The 14,924-nt window shown below is 47.5% G+C and overlaps 1 protein-coding gene across 2 annotated transcripts in view; it reads left to right on the top strand.

Moving 5' to 3' along the window:
• The first annotated feature begins 2,306 nt into the window (after positions 1–2,306).
• Fbxl17 (F-box and leucine rich repeat protein 17) overlaps positions 2,307–14,924 on the top strand; it is a 426,380-nt gene continuing 413,762 nt past the window's right edge. For both annotated transcript variants that reach the window (XM_031368580.1, XM_031368581.1), the window contains exon 1: positions 2,307–3,448. In XM_031368580.1, coding sequence (XP_031224440.1) covers positions 2,414–3,448 — 1,035 coding nt within the window. In that variant the 5' untranslated portion in view covers positions 2,307–2,413. The remainder of the gene's footprint in view (positions 3,449–14,924) is intronic.

Here is a 14,924-nt window from a genome sequence, read left to right as displayed (position 1 = left end):
AAAACAAAAAAAACAAAACCAAAAAAAAAAGTCTCAGAGTCATCTGTTTACCTCATCTTTAGAAACATTAAGCTGGAATTCGAGCACATATGTAGCCTTGATGGGTATGCATGGTGCCAGGCTCTCTATAAAGGGCTTACTAAAATCAGGAAGGCATTCTGGGTCCTAACTCCATAGTCTGATTCAACACACATTTATGAGATTCATTCATATTCTATTTTATTTTTAATTCATGAGTAGTGTTACACTGAATATTCCAACTTCCTCATTCTCCCACTGACAGACATCTGGGCTCTTTGAGCGGTTGCTATCATGAGTACACTTGCAATGAGCATTTCCATACAAGTCTCTTTGTAGACATAGGGCTTTATTTATTTCTCTTGATGAACACAAGATGTGGGTCTGATGTGTCAAAGGGTAGACACGGGTGAGATTTACAAGAAACCGACAGGGCTGTACTCTGTGCACAATTGACAATTGTAGCTTCATTTTCTCAAGAAAATAGCCAAGTTGAGATGGCGAAGGACCAGTAAGGCCATAACTCTATGCTTCACGAATGGAGCTCTGAGACCCTGGAAGACCCTTTCCTCACTTACAGACAGAAGAACAATGGCCACATGGGTAATATCTGTAGGGAAAAAGACTTCAGGCAGCACATTCCATAGTGACACGTATGTGAATATCTGACAGATCTTTGTCTCAATCTTTGAAATTCTGCTGACATCCTTAACTTTCTCCTTGGTAGCTTTTGAATATACTCCCCATTTTTCTTCAGCGGGGAGTGGTGGGGCTTCTTTTAATGAAGAGCAGAAACTGCCAGAAACAAATTACTGTATTTCTTTCCAGCCTTTGTTTCTTTTCCTCCATGTACCATACAGACACTTCTAAAGTCCTGTCGACTTCCATTGATCTCCTGCTTTAGACCCGTTAGCATGGTTTGAAAGTTCCCTCCAAAACAGGCTGAAATTTGCCACTTCAACAGTATGCATGCAACATTACTAAGAGGGAGGTCCTTTAAGAGGTGATGAGGACACGAGTTCGGCCCCAGGAACGAATTACTACCACAGGAGTAGGTTCCTGATAAAAAACGATAGACAGTTTCCAGTGCTTGGACCAGCCACTTAGCTGACATTGCATGTTATTCTACTTTCCAAAGCCTCCGGAGCCAGATAAACTTTTTACCGATTTAATGTCTGTAGTATTGTTATAGCAGCAGACAAGTCTAAGACAACCTGCCTTCTCGCCTGTGAAAGCTGACCTCTCCACATCACCCCTTACATCACCATACTTTAAGACTTCTAAAAGATCAACTTGCAAGCTTAGTTTCCCACCTTGGCCACCAAAGTCTGTCGTGCGAGCACCACACTAGTATTCAGAGTGGACAGACTGGATTTCAAGGTGTCAACAGCAGGTAACACTGAGCTTGGAGCCTGGAATGTTGGATTACCCCTTGTGTCTGAGAAACTACCTTCCGGCGTGTACACCTGACCTGATAACGTGCTTTCATCCTGCAATGCTGCGCAAAGGCTGCAAGCAGTATGCAACAGGTGCCTAGACAAATGAGTCCAATCAGTGTTGTCACCTAACTAACGGGTCCTTCCTGGATGGTGACCCATCACCCCAGGGCGGCACTTGTGTCTCTCCCTCAGGCCTCTCAGCTGGAACTGGTTCTTCGGTTCCCAAGTGGCCTCAGTTTCCGAGTCAGGGCTGATGGTGGGGTGGGAAGTGAAGGGGAAGAGCCAAGCCGAGCCTTGGCCAATGGCAGCTCTTGAACTTACACCTCCAGACGTCAGCGCGGCGGTGGAAAACGGATGTCACACAGCTGGTTCGGAAGCGTCTCCATCCGCCTCCGAAGAGGGGGCGTGAGGCCCCCCCCATCCCCGAGGCGTCCGGGCAACCTCGGCGCGGGAGGGGGCGCGCGGCCCCGAGGTCCCGCTTCTCCCCGGCGCTCCCGCCCTGGGCGAGCCCCCGCGCGCCCCCGCGGCCGGCTCCGCCCCCTCCCGGAGCGGGCGGCGCGCTCCTGCGGCGACGGGCCGTGTCGCGGGCGAGCGGGCGGGCGCGCGCGCCGCCGGCCGAGCCGCAGTTAAAATGGTCCGAGTCGGGCCGGCGTTGCCCCCGCCGCGGCGCTGACTGCTGAAGCGGCTGGCCTAGCCGGCCGGCTCGCTCCCTCCCTCCCCCGCGTCCCCACCGCTCGCGCCCGTCCTCCTCCCGGCTCCCCGGGCAAAGCATGTAGCCCGCGTCGGGCACCCGGGCGGCCCGCAGCTGACGCCCACCCCCGCCGTCGCGTGTGCCCGGTGCGCCGCGCGGGCGAGCCAGCCAGCCAGCCAGCCAGCGGCCTGCCCCGCCGCCGGAGCCCGCCCCTCGGGCCTCCCTCTCCCGCCCCGTCCCGGCCGCCCTCCCCGGGGCCTTCTATATGGGCCACCTTCTCTCGAAGGAGCCGCGTAACCGCCCGAGCCAGAAGAGGCCTCGCTGCTGCAGCTGGTGCCGCCGCCGGCGCCCACTCCTCAGCCTGCCGCGCCGGACTCCGGCCAAGGCGTCCCCGCAGCCCGCGGCGCCCCGGAGCCGGGACTGCTTCTTCCGCGGGCCCTGCATGCTCTGCTTCATCGTGCACAGCCCCGGCGCGCCCGCCCCCGCCGGCCTAGAGGAGGAGCCGCCGCTCTCGCCGCCGCCGCTCTCGCCGCCGCCGCGGGACGGGGCCTACGCCGCCGTCTCCTCGCAGCACCTGGCGCGGCGCTACGCGGCCCTGGCCGCGGAGGACTGCGCCGCCGCCGCACGCCGCTTCCTGCTGTCCTCGGCCGCCGCCGCCGCCGCCTCGTCGCCCGAGTCTTGCTGCAAGGAGCTGGGGCTGGCCGCCGCCGCCGCCGCCGCCGCCGCCTGGGAGCAGCAGGGCCGGAGCCTCTTCCTGGCCGGCGTGGGGCCCGTGCGCTTCCTGGGACCGCCGTCCGCCGTGCAGCTCTTCCGGGGACCGCCGGCGCCGCCGCCGCCGCCGCAGGGCGAGCCCACCACGGTCCTCGAGATGGTCTGCAAGCGGAAGGGGGCCGGGGTCCCCGCCTGCACCCCTTGCAAGCAGCCCCGTTGCGGCGGCGGGGGCTGCGGCGGGGGCGGCGGCGGCGGGGGAGGGCCCGCGGGAGGAGGTGCCTCGCCGCCGCGGCCGCCCGATGCCGGCTGCTGCCAGGCCCCGGAGCAGCCCCCGCCGCCGCGCTGCCCCGCGCCCGCCTCTCCCGCCTCCGACTGTGCCCCGATCGAGGCCGCCGCCGCCGCTGCCGCCGGGGACGCAGCAGTCCGAGCCGGGGGCGCCGCCCCCTCGTCTGCCCAGCAGCAGCAGCAGCAGCCTGAAAGCGGCGACGCGGACTGTCAGGAGCCCCCCGAAAACCCCTGCGACTGTCACAGGGAGCCGCCCCCCGAAATCCCAGACATCAACCAACTGCCGCCGTCCATCCTGCTTAAGGTGGGTCTGGGCGAGAGGCGCAGGGATGATGCTCGCTTCCCCCCCACCCCCCACCCCCGCCTCCGAGGCTTGCTCTCTCCTCCCCCTGTGTGCAGAGGAGGGGGGTTCCCTGACAGCCGGGGGGACGCCGGAAGGGGAGACTGGAAAGCCAGTGGGGCCTGAGTTTTCCAGCCTGGTGTTGAAGTAGGAAAACTTGGGAGGCTGCTGAGTGCCTCGTAGTAGTTTAAGGTCTTCTACCTACAACTCGGGATTCGTACGTGGCATTAGCAACTCCTCCCCCCTACCCCCGCCCCGTATGCATACTACTACATTTCTGTGGCATATACACGCATTCAGGAGCAAGTTGTATACAGCGGGCAACCGCTTTGCATTCTGGTGTTTGAAAAGTTTTCCAGTTTGATAGCTGCGCGTCTAAGTGGCGATAACTTCTTGTAAGCATTTACCGTGACCTGTCACACTGTGTCCGAGCTTTCTGTAGACATTTCTCCTCTCGATGCTGTGAGATAAGTCCTGTTAATATGTACTGTATGCAAAGTGAACTGACATTTCAGTGTTTTGGGATAGATGACTTACAGCGGTGACCCTGGAAGAGGAGATTTTTTTTTTTTTTTCTTGTGAAGCTAAGCATTCTAGATGGGCTTGAAGTGGTTGCACGATTTGTTCAAGGTCACACCCATAAACTAAAAGATGCAACTGGGTCTTGAGCTATAGAGTTTTGGCTGGCTTGACTTAATCCCAGGCACTCTGTTGTTTACACTGTTTTCCTTCCTTCCATCTTTGCCTGTATATACAGACATGGATAACTAGGAGTCAGAAGGCATGGTTTTTTTCCTTTTCCCCCTTGGGGGTTGGATGATTGAAGAGTTGAAGTGCCTGGGGGGAACTTTGTGTCACTTTAAATTACCAAGGCAACTTTCCAGTTTTGTCAGTGCTAAGGACACATTAACTTCCCCCTCCTTGTTTTCTGTCTTTGTTAGCACACCTTTTTCTGGCGATAATAAATATGAACTTGGTTTTTCAGTGTGGATGATATTTAAATAAGACTAGCCAGAAATAACCTTCAGGGGAATTTGGCGCCTTGTATTTTTACTGAGGTAACTGTCATGAATCACACTTGTTACATCTCTTCGGTGTACCTTATTTGATTAGACTTTTTATATTTATGGTTCTGTGTTAGGCTCTGTTTCACTGTGAACACTGTTCTTGTGAACAATACAGCAAAAGTGGGCAAGTTTTCCATTTCCTTGTGTCAAATTGTAATGATTGAATTGATTATTTTGTAGGTATATTTGTTGGAGGAGTAGTTACTGTTTGTGTTCAGGAGATACGTTTTAGAGCAGAGGAAACTTTCTTAGTCCTGTAAATCTGATGATATGGCTAAGTAAAGGATCAACAGACGTTTGGTAGAGAAGTTTCATTGCTGCCCTTTTCTTCGATAAGTCAGAGTGTAGAAGCAAACGGAGACAAACACAGTGCTTTCTTTATGTCATGAAGAAAGGACATTATTATCTCTTTTGGTTTATTGTAACAGGGTCTCACCATGTAGGCCTCCAAACTCTTGCTCCTGTTGCTTCAGTATCCTGGGATTACAGGTGCACACCATCATGATTCTTAAGAACATTTAAAATTTTAAATAAGGTGAAGGGACATTATCTTAAAATTAAGGGAAACCCTAAACGGTAATTATCTACCTTTTTTTTTTTTTGGCCAAGAATTATTGAAAACTTGGTTCAAGAGACATCTAGGAGTTCAGGACTTGCTTGTTGCATTGGAGAATTTGGGATGTGGCGTACAGATTCCAATTCTTAGTGCTAAAAGTGTGAATAAAGATTTGAAGTTTGAATGTCAGGTCCTAGTGGTGTTCCACATGGAGTGAGTTGGGCTAGGATGAATTGGAGGGATTTGTAATGTCTGCCAACCTAAGTAGAACTTCTGAAACAGTGGCTTTGTGAATGCACATGCCTTGCTCTTTCTCTGGTTCCTCCCCTCAGCACGCTGTAGTAGTCCTGAGCGAGAGAGTGTGGGTTGAGGTTCTGGGTGAGTGTCTAGGTCACGTGAGAGCGACAGGAGGATGGCTGTTTCCTTTGGAGAAGACACTTGGGACACCATGACAACTTTCCTCCTCCCATTATTAGAAAGGTTATTGTATAGAGAGGCACAGATTCATCACCCACATTGAAAATGTTCTTAGTATGACCTCCCTGAGGGTGAGTTACTGATTGTGCTGCTGCAGCTCCTCCTCCCCTTTGTAAAGTTTTGAAAAGAAATGGGAGTTGGGAGAAGAGTTTAGAAAGGAAACTTTAAAGGAAGTTTTTCTTTTGGGGGGGGGGGATGAATCATCAAGCCACGGTTAAGAATCGAAATTACTTTTCCAGACCTGCTCCATCCAATCAGTATGTTAGCCGCTAGCTATGTGCATCTACATTTACAATGTTTAAGTGATAGGCGGATTTTAGAATCCGCAGTCGCTCATCCTCAGTGCCCTCTCAGCCGGACTGCCGTCTACGTTTCCATCCTGGCTGCAAGGCCTGTGCATGCTTACCCCTCCTCAGTGCCCAAGGCAAAAAAGCCCATGTGCTGGAATTTTGTGACTGGAGTGGTTTGGAAGTCTTGTTTTTGGTAGCGTATAGTTCTGGTTGCTTTAAGATACTGCTTAGTATCCCACAGTCTTATACTGCCTTCTGTTAAAAGAGATGTTTCCATTTTTGTTTTTGCTGCTAGAATGATGTTTTCAGATGTAATGTGGTGATAATTTCAAGGATAGATATCAAGGAAGTGGACTTTGATGTTGAAGATATGCCTGGGAGTTTAGGAGCCTGTGGTAACAATTCCCGCTCTCCTAGAGGCAGACAACTTTCTTCAACTAGTAAGCGTTGCTGGAGGTCGCAATTATGTGACTTCAGAGGAGGAAGTAAGTGATTGGTAAGACCCTCTAATCATTCCTACCCCTTAATAATACAGAGAGACAGAGAAAAATGGGTTACTCCAAACATTTTAGTGAATGGCAGGTCCTGGGCTGGATCCCAGCTGTGTGTTCATCTGTAGACATCTTTGGAATATACTGTTCCAAGGGCTTGAGTACTCTCTCAGGGAGTTTATGAAAGGTATTCCTGAATGGGGGAAGTTGTTTGCTTGCTCCAGGCAACTTGCAAACCATTGAATCAGAGGCTGATTTATAACTGGTGTGGGGCTATAGTGTGGTCTGGATAAGAAATCTGAGAAGCAGAGAATGGCTCTTAAAAGGTCAGCTCTGGGAATAGCTCGTTTCCCAAGTTCTTAATAAACCTGTTAGGTCTTTGGTTATTGTATTGTTCTGAATAATAATAGAAAAAACAGCCTCAGATTTGCTACTTGTTGCTTTTACAACTTGAAGCCGCTCTCTATATTGAAAGCACAGCTAGATTTTATATGATGGAGTCATTGGGCAACAGTTTCCTTACGTTCTCTTTGCACTAATGGCCACCTTGACACGAACATTCAATAGGAGCGTTGTCTGTGCTAGTGTTTAGATTGTTATCTTGCTTGGTGAGTAAGCCTGTTTCCTTACAAAATGTAGCAAAGAGAAGGAGAATTTGTGTTGTCTGACACCACCCTTAGAGAACCTTCTCTACAGTCCTCTCTGCTCTGACGTGTCAGTACATAGGAAGGCTTCATTCTGGTAGGTCTATTTCAAATGGCCTGCTTTAGTGTAAGGTAGTTTCTGGTAGAGAGCCTGGAAAGTTTTAGGAAGGCGGGTTGACCTCATTTCCTCTCTAAGTGTGCTAAGTGGTCTGAAGCTAATTAGGCTACCAAAAAGTGCTGTGTGTTTACTTAAGAATTGTGTCGGTTGTTTTGTGGTGAAAGTTGTCAGAGTGGTTACCTTGAGTCTTGGAGCTTCAGGTTGTATAAAGATGCTGGAGAGAAGGAGTGGTTAAGAACCACTTCAGATTAGCATAATAGATTCTAAAGTTGGCCAACCTCCTGGGGTATCCTCCTTTTTGTCTACTACCTACATATTAAATTCCTTTTCACAGTGATAAGCAAAGCTAACCTAGAGCCAAGTGGATGCAGTCAGTGATGTGTGGGTCAAAAGTGCCGTTTACCTTTACTAGAGAGCAAGCTGGAGCAGTACTGGTCAGACTTGCCTCAGCTGGGTGCTGCTTGGTACCATGAGCCCGCAGAGAACAAATTAGCCCTTTAAAACTGTGGAGTTATTGAGATAGCTCAGCCTGTAAAGGCGCTTTCCAGTGAGCTGATGACCTGAGTTCAGTTTTAGGGACCAACATGATGAAAGGAGACAGAGAACTACTGCAAGTTGTCCTACCTCCACAGATGACACACACACACTCCTGTAAGTTGTCCTACCTCCACAGATGACACACACACACTCCTGTAAGTTGTCCTACCTCCACAGATGACACACACACACTCCTGTAAGTTGTCCTATCTCCACAGATGACACACACACACACATACACACACACACTCCTGTAAGTTATCCTGCCTCCACAGATGACACACACACACACACACACACACACACACTCCTGTAAGTTATCCTGCCTGCACAGATCACACACACACACACACACACACACACACACACACACACACTCCTGTAAGTTGTCCTGCCTCCATGGATGACACACACATATACTTGTCATGTACACACATAGTCTTGTGTATATGTGTACATTTGTGCGCACACACTCTTGTGCATGTATATACATACACTCTTTTATACACACAAACAAATGGAATGTTAAAAGAAAACATCTAATTTTTTTTTTAAGGTCACAGATTACTTAGTTTCTTCAAATCTTTATTTTCTCATCTATAAACTCAGGAGCATGAACATAAAAATTTCTGCATAGCTTGGAGCTGTGAGAGGGACCGTGGTTGCATGACAAGTGACTCCTTTCTAAGAAAAAACAGACCTGTCCAACTATTTGGGTTCCAGAATTAAGTAGAAGACAAAGACTGAGGAGGATTTATTCTTAGGAAACTTTGTTTAAAAAGTTACTAATGGAATGGTGTGGCATCCAGGACGGTGCTCCTGGCATAACCTACACAAGGTCTAGTGCAGTGTAGGGCAATAAGTTAAAGCCAGTTCCCAACTAAAAGCAGAGGACTTGGTAGGAAAGGCTAAAAGGGGAACTCACATAACACTGGCCTGAAGGTGCAGGGCTCCTTGGAGGAGTGGGAAAGGAGCCAGACATGGAGCAAGTAGCCGGAGGAAATGGGAGACCCATACAGGGATAATCTTTCTACACATCTTGGTTTATTACAAACGTATGTATGGATGAGGGCTGGCAGGAAGGAATGGCCAAGATAGACTGACATATTGACTAAGATAATTATCCCAGTAATTGTAGCACTTGGGGCCAAGCCTGGAGGATCACAGATTGGAGGCCAAGGTGATCTAGACCCTATCTCATCTACACAACAAAAGACAGCACTGGCTGAGCTTCAGACATCCTGTGTCTAACCCACACTCAGACTGAGGAGCAGGTTAGAGAGTTCGGAACAAACTTTCCAAGACACTGAAACATTTATGCGGACACAACAGTTTCCCAGGGAGCCAAGACAAAGGACAAGAGGACACTGATGGAACAGATGCCTGCACCATAGAGAACAGATTACAGAAGGAAAAGGCAAGTTAAAAATAAAAAGACCCAGAAAGGTCCAATTCTGTAATTGTACTGTTACCCGAAATACCTAGTTTGAAACAATTTTGAGATATGTAGAGACTATAAGGAATGTGAGTCATACTGAGGGAGGAGAAAGCAGCTGGGGGAAACTGACTCCAGGAGGCTTCCAGAAATTCAAAAGGACTATTGTAAATAACGAGCAGATACAGGATGTAATAACAGAAGGGAAGGAGACCTTCATAGAGCTAGAGGAGCATATTGGCACGTTGACTCAACCAGTGGGAAATCTTAATAATGAAGGAGAGGTTATAAAAACTTACTCTTTTTGATGCTGCTATGAATAAGAATTAATTTTAATTTTAGAATACTTACTATTAAAAGTGCTTTTTTCATTAGCCAGCCTCTGTGACAAGAGAGCTTTTTTAAAAGCATCTGTTTTATTTATGTGTATTTATATGTCCACATAACATGTGTGTGCAGGTCAGAAAAGGGCATTAGTTACATCCTCTGGAGCTGGAAACTGAGCCCTGGTCCTCTGGAAGAGCAGCAGCAAGTGCTCATCCATCTCTCCATCTCCATCCCCTGAATGTATGCCCTTCCCCAGCAGGCAGTTTCCCTTCTTTCCTTGCTGCCTCCTGCCTGGCCAGCGCTCTAGTGGGGTGTTACATAGATCCAGTGCTAATGTGCATCCTTGTCTCGTTCATTGGGAAACATCTACTGATTCAAGTGTTCATCAGTTTATGGGTGGGATGGAGTGATGTAGACCTCACTTTCAAGTGGAAGAAGCGCTCTTTTTATCTTCAATTGTAGAATGTTTTAATCAAAAAAATGGTGTGGTTTGGATAAATGTCATTTCTTGCATCAGTTGGGACACTTTTTTTTGTCTTTGATTTTATTGGTCTATTGTGTTTATATATATATATGTATATATATATATATGTAAATATGTATATATCTACATATAACCCACTGTGTTGGCCCACTCTTACTTTCTTAGAATAACTCTCATTTGTCCATGGACTATGTGATCTCTTTACTATGTTGCTGGATTTAGTTTTCATCTATTTATTTTATATGTATGTATACGTGCAATGTATGCCCGGAGCTCACAGAGGCCGGGGACTGGAGTTATAGATGGTTGTGAGCTGCCATAGGGTATTGGGAATTGAACCTGGGTCTGCAGGAAGACCAGCTCTTTGTAGTTGAACCACCTCACTAGTCCCCTCATTTGTTAGTTTGTAGAAAGATTTTTTTTTTTTACCTACATTCATGATGGACTTTAGTCTGTACATTCTCTTGGAAGTCTTTGCTTGCTGGTCTTTGGTTTGGCTTCAGTATGCTAATGCTGGCCGCACAGAATAAGATAGAAAGTGTTCTGTTGTTCCAAAATTTATTGAAGAATTTAAAAATTTAAATCACTTTTCAACCTAGTATCTCTGAAGTCTTTAGTTATGATAACTGTTAAGTCCTATGTATGAATAGATAACAGATATTTCAGAACCTACAAAGCAAGCTGTAAGCTCCAAATGGTTACATTGTTATGTCTGGCTAACTTGAAGATAGTTTTTATTTGTAACAATTTTGAGTTCATCCTGAGTGACTTTTGAGTTAAATCTCAGTGATGCAGGTCTGTGGAGAGGCTCCTCTGTCTGTAGCTCTGTCCTGCTCTTGTCTGTTCATATTTATAATGAAATTTTTATTTCAGTTATGGTATAATTCAGCCCCAGAATTTCCTTAAGGTTTTGTAATTTCTACCTCATTGGTATTCTCTGTTTGATGAGCCATCTCCATCTGGCTTCATGAACTTTAATTCTCTCTTGTTTTGTTTTTGCTGGGCTGAGCCTTGAACTCTGGGCTGCTTGTGTACTAGGCTAGTGTTCTGCAGCTGAGGTCCATCCCAGGTGCTCAGTCAGCCCTGTTCGTGGTTTTCTCCAGTTCCTTTTTTACCTTCATTGTTGTTTATTGTGTTTGTCTAGGAGGTTCGGTATCTTAGGCTTTTCCATGTGCAGTTTCAAGTGACTTCTTTGTTAGTGGGTTTTCTTGTTCTGTCTCTCATCTATGCATATGCATTTTATCTCATAGCTTATATTTGATTGTGTGTCATATTTAAACCAGGCAGTGTGAGTGCTGCAGTATGGCCGTCCTGGGAATTAGAGTTTTCTCTTTAGGATGCGTTTTTTGCTGCTTGTGCTTTGCCAAGTTTGCTATTGGCTATTCCAAAGTCGTTCTTGAAATCACTGCTCCATGCTGTGTGTAGCCCGAGGGCTGTGCTTAGCTTACTCATTCAGTAGTCATGTGACACAGATTGCCTTAATGCTGGAAATTGGCAGCCTTTTTTCCTTGGTTAATATGAACCGCTTATTAGTTTATGAAACTTTAATAGAATTGATGTCGACAGACATATCAGTTTTTGTGAGCAAATAGACCTTTAGACTGAACTTTTTAAAATAATTTTTGCTAACAGTCTCATCCTGAATAACCCTTTATCAAGAAAGACATCACAGGAATATTGGAAATATTGTAAATTGAAGGAAATGAAAGCCCATACAGGAATCATTATGGGATATAGCTGAAGCAGATTGGATGGAATTTACAGCTTTAAGTGAGTGTGTGTTATAAAGTGGGTTTCATGAACTTAGCCTGGGGCAAGGCAAATCTGCTGCCAGGTTTTATAAAGTTTTATTGGCACACAGCCTTGCAGAAAATGTGTGTAGTAGGCTGTGTGCCAGTAAAACTTACTTTTCTTTTGTGGTTTGAAAGATGGAATTTCTGCCAGAGGTGTGGATCTGGGCTGCAATGTAATTTTGTGTGACTGGGATTGCTTTCGTGATGAATTTTGTTTTAAATAAATAATGACTCCACAGGACTCAAACTCTGGGTCACAGAGTTCTCTGGTTCTATGACTTAGAAACATTTTCCTTTTGGAGTTTTGATTCTGCATAGCTGTCACAGTGGAGCTCTGCCACACAGGCAGCACTGGGGACTGAGCAGCAGGGTAAAGGACAAGAGAGGAAGCATAGCAAGCAGAAGAGGGGACATTGTGCTGGGAGAGGCACTTTTTTTTTTTTGCTTCCCTTTCTGGAAAGATGATGATCTGTACGGTGTTTGTTGTGTTGGCTGTTCGGGTCTCTGCTGTCATTTTCAAGCAGGAGACCAACAAAACAAGCAGAAAATGCAGTCCAGTTTCTGGCTGTTCTAAATATCTTTCCTTCCCTCCACATTACATCCACTATTAATTTGTAGAGTTTTTTTTTAAAAGATTTATTTATCTTATATGCAACTACACTGTAGCTGTCTTCAGACACCCTGGAAGATGGCGTCAGATCTCAATATGGATGGTTGTCAGCCACCATATGGTTGCTGGGATTTGATTCAGGACCTTAGGAAGAGCAGTCAGTGCTCTTAACTGCTGAGCCATCTCTCCAGCCCCCAATTTGTAGAGTCTTGAGGCAGCTGCTCTTACTATGCTGTCAATAGGTTCTGCTAACACTCTTGTGCTTCTGGATAGCCATCCATCAAGAAAGACTACAGGAATATTGGAACTATTATGCGTTGAAGGAAATGAAACCAATAGAGAAAATATTACAGGATACAGCTAAAGCGGATTCGAAGGAACTCATAGCTTGTCTGTAGGTTTTCCGTGTGAGGAGTGCGGGCTTACTCCATCTTCATGGGGTTGGAGCCACATTCGCTCGGAGCTTCTTATGCATGCTCTGGGCTTCCTGTAACACTCTCTGTGGAGCAGGAGCGGCTGTGGTTTCCCCAGGCTCGAGGTCAAGCAGCAGCTTGGAGACACACACACCTCTTGGCTGTTCAGAGGTGAGTGGTTTTAAGGCAGAGCAACGACAGACAGAAGTGATCTATGTACTTCTTACCCTGTTTCTGACAACTGGGCTTTTACATTACTGTAATCACTCTATTCAGTATATCAGAGTAAGGAAATTAATGTACACAGAGGTTATGCCATTCGGTGAGGCTGTGACTCAAGCCTAAAGGCAAGCTAATTGTATTAAAAGTCTGTTCTCTCTACAACTTTAACTTATATTTGTAGAAATTTTTGTGTATGACCTAAAGTAGAAAATAGTAAAACAAACCCTTAGATATTGTTCAATAAGCCTCAACTATATTCTGCTTTTCTTGTTTTAATTTTTTAACATTTTATTTCCAGTGAAGAATGTAAAAGCAAATTTTAGACTCATAAGTCTTAAATTCATAAGTGCTTAATTTCTCATAAGCACTAGAATAAATATAAGGAGAATACAATATCAATATAATCATAATATAAAAAGTAAAGACTAATTTCCTTTATATCATCTAACATGCCCAGTTTTCTCTCATTGCCTCAGAAGCACTTCTCAGTCTACCTACATATTGCTTTGATGACATTTGTCTACATCTTCAGCGATCTGCCTGGACCCCAGCCCTGTCTTCAACAGTCCTTTCGTGATAGGACTTAAAGGCGGTTTTTCTCTGAAAATGAAATGATCATTTAATTTATTAATTAGTTTTAAAAATTTATTTATTCATTTTCATCCTAATATAGCTCCCTCCCCTCTCAATACCCCCTCACACAGGTCCTCCCCCCATTTCTCCCTCCCCTTCTCCTCTGAGAAGGGGGAGCCCAGCTCTGAGTATCCCCTCCTCATCGCCCCTCCCCCACACATCAGGTCTCTGCAGGACTTGGTGTATCCTCTTCCACTGAGGCCAGATAAAGACTGCCCAGTTAGGGGAATGACATCTACAGGCAGGCCCCAGTGTCAAGGATAGCCTACATTCTTTTGAAATAGGTTTCAATTCGAAGTAGTGTCATTTTTATTGCAGTATTTAAGATTTATAATGTGTATTGATATGGAATGATTTTAGATGTATGGAGAAAGTACAAAGGCAGAGAGCTCCCTGCACTCTGCACCCTGGGATAGAATGATTTAGACGTATAGAAGTACAGAGGCAGAGAAGTCCCTGCACTCTGCACCTGGTGTGTCCCCCGTGTGTCCCCAGTGTGTCCCCAGTGTGTCTCCCATGTGTCCCCAGTCTATCCCTAGTATGTTCCCCAGTGTGTCCCCTGTGTATCCCAGTGCATCCCCCGTGTGTCCCCAGTGTGTCCCCCGTGTGTCCCCAGTCTGTCCCTAGTGTGTTCCCCAGTATGTCCCCCGTGTATCCCAGTGCGTCCCCCGTGTGTCCCCAGTCTATCCCCCGTGTGTCTCCAGTCTGTTCCCAGTCTGTCCCGTATGTTCCCCGTGTGTCCCCTGTGCTGTCCCCCATGTATCCCGTGTGTCCCCCTTGCGTTCCCCATGTGTCCCCAGTCTGTCCCCATGTGTCCCCCGTGTGTCCCCAGTCTGTGCCCAGTGTTTCCCCATCTGTCCCCGTGTATCCCCCATGTGTCCCCCATGTGTCCCCAGTCTGTGCCCAGTCTGTGCCCAGTGTTTCCCTGTCTGTCCCTGTGTTGTGTCCCCCGTGTGTCCCCCATATGTCCCCCGTGCATCCCCATGTGTCCCCAGTCTGTCTCCCATGTGTCCCCCGTGTGTCCCCAGTCTGTCCCCATGTGTCCCCCATGTGTTCCCTGTGTGTCCCCAGTCTGTCCCCATGTGTCCCCAGTCTGTCCCCAGTTTGTCTCCCATGTGTCCCCCATGTGTCCCCAGTCTGTCCACATGTGTCCCCCATGTGTCCCCCGTGTGTACCCAGTCTGTCCCCATGTGTCCCCAGTATGTCCCTAGTCTGTCCCCTGTGTGTTCCCCTGTGTGTCCCCCCATGTGTCCCCTGTGTGTGCCCCACGCGTCCCCTGTGTGCCCTCCGTGTGTGCCCCATGCATCCCCTGTGCATCCTCCGTGTGTCCCCCCGTGTGTCCC

This window comes from Mastomys coucha, unplaced genomic scaffold (genome assembly GCF_008632895.1).
Source record: "Mastomys coucha isolate ucsf_1 unplaced genomic scaffold, UCSF_Mcou_1 pScaffold14, whole genome shotgun sequence".
NCBI classification, from domain to species: Eukaryota; Metazoa; Chordata; class Mammalia; order Rodentia; family Muridae; genus Mastomys; species Mastomys coucha.
Note: the sequence above shows the minus strand (reverse complement) of the source record. Positions and strands in the feature narration are given on the sequence as shown.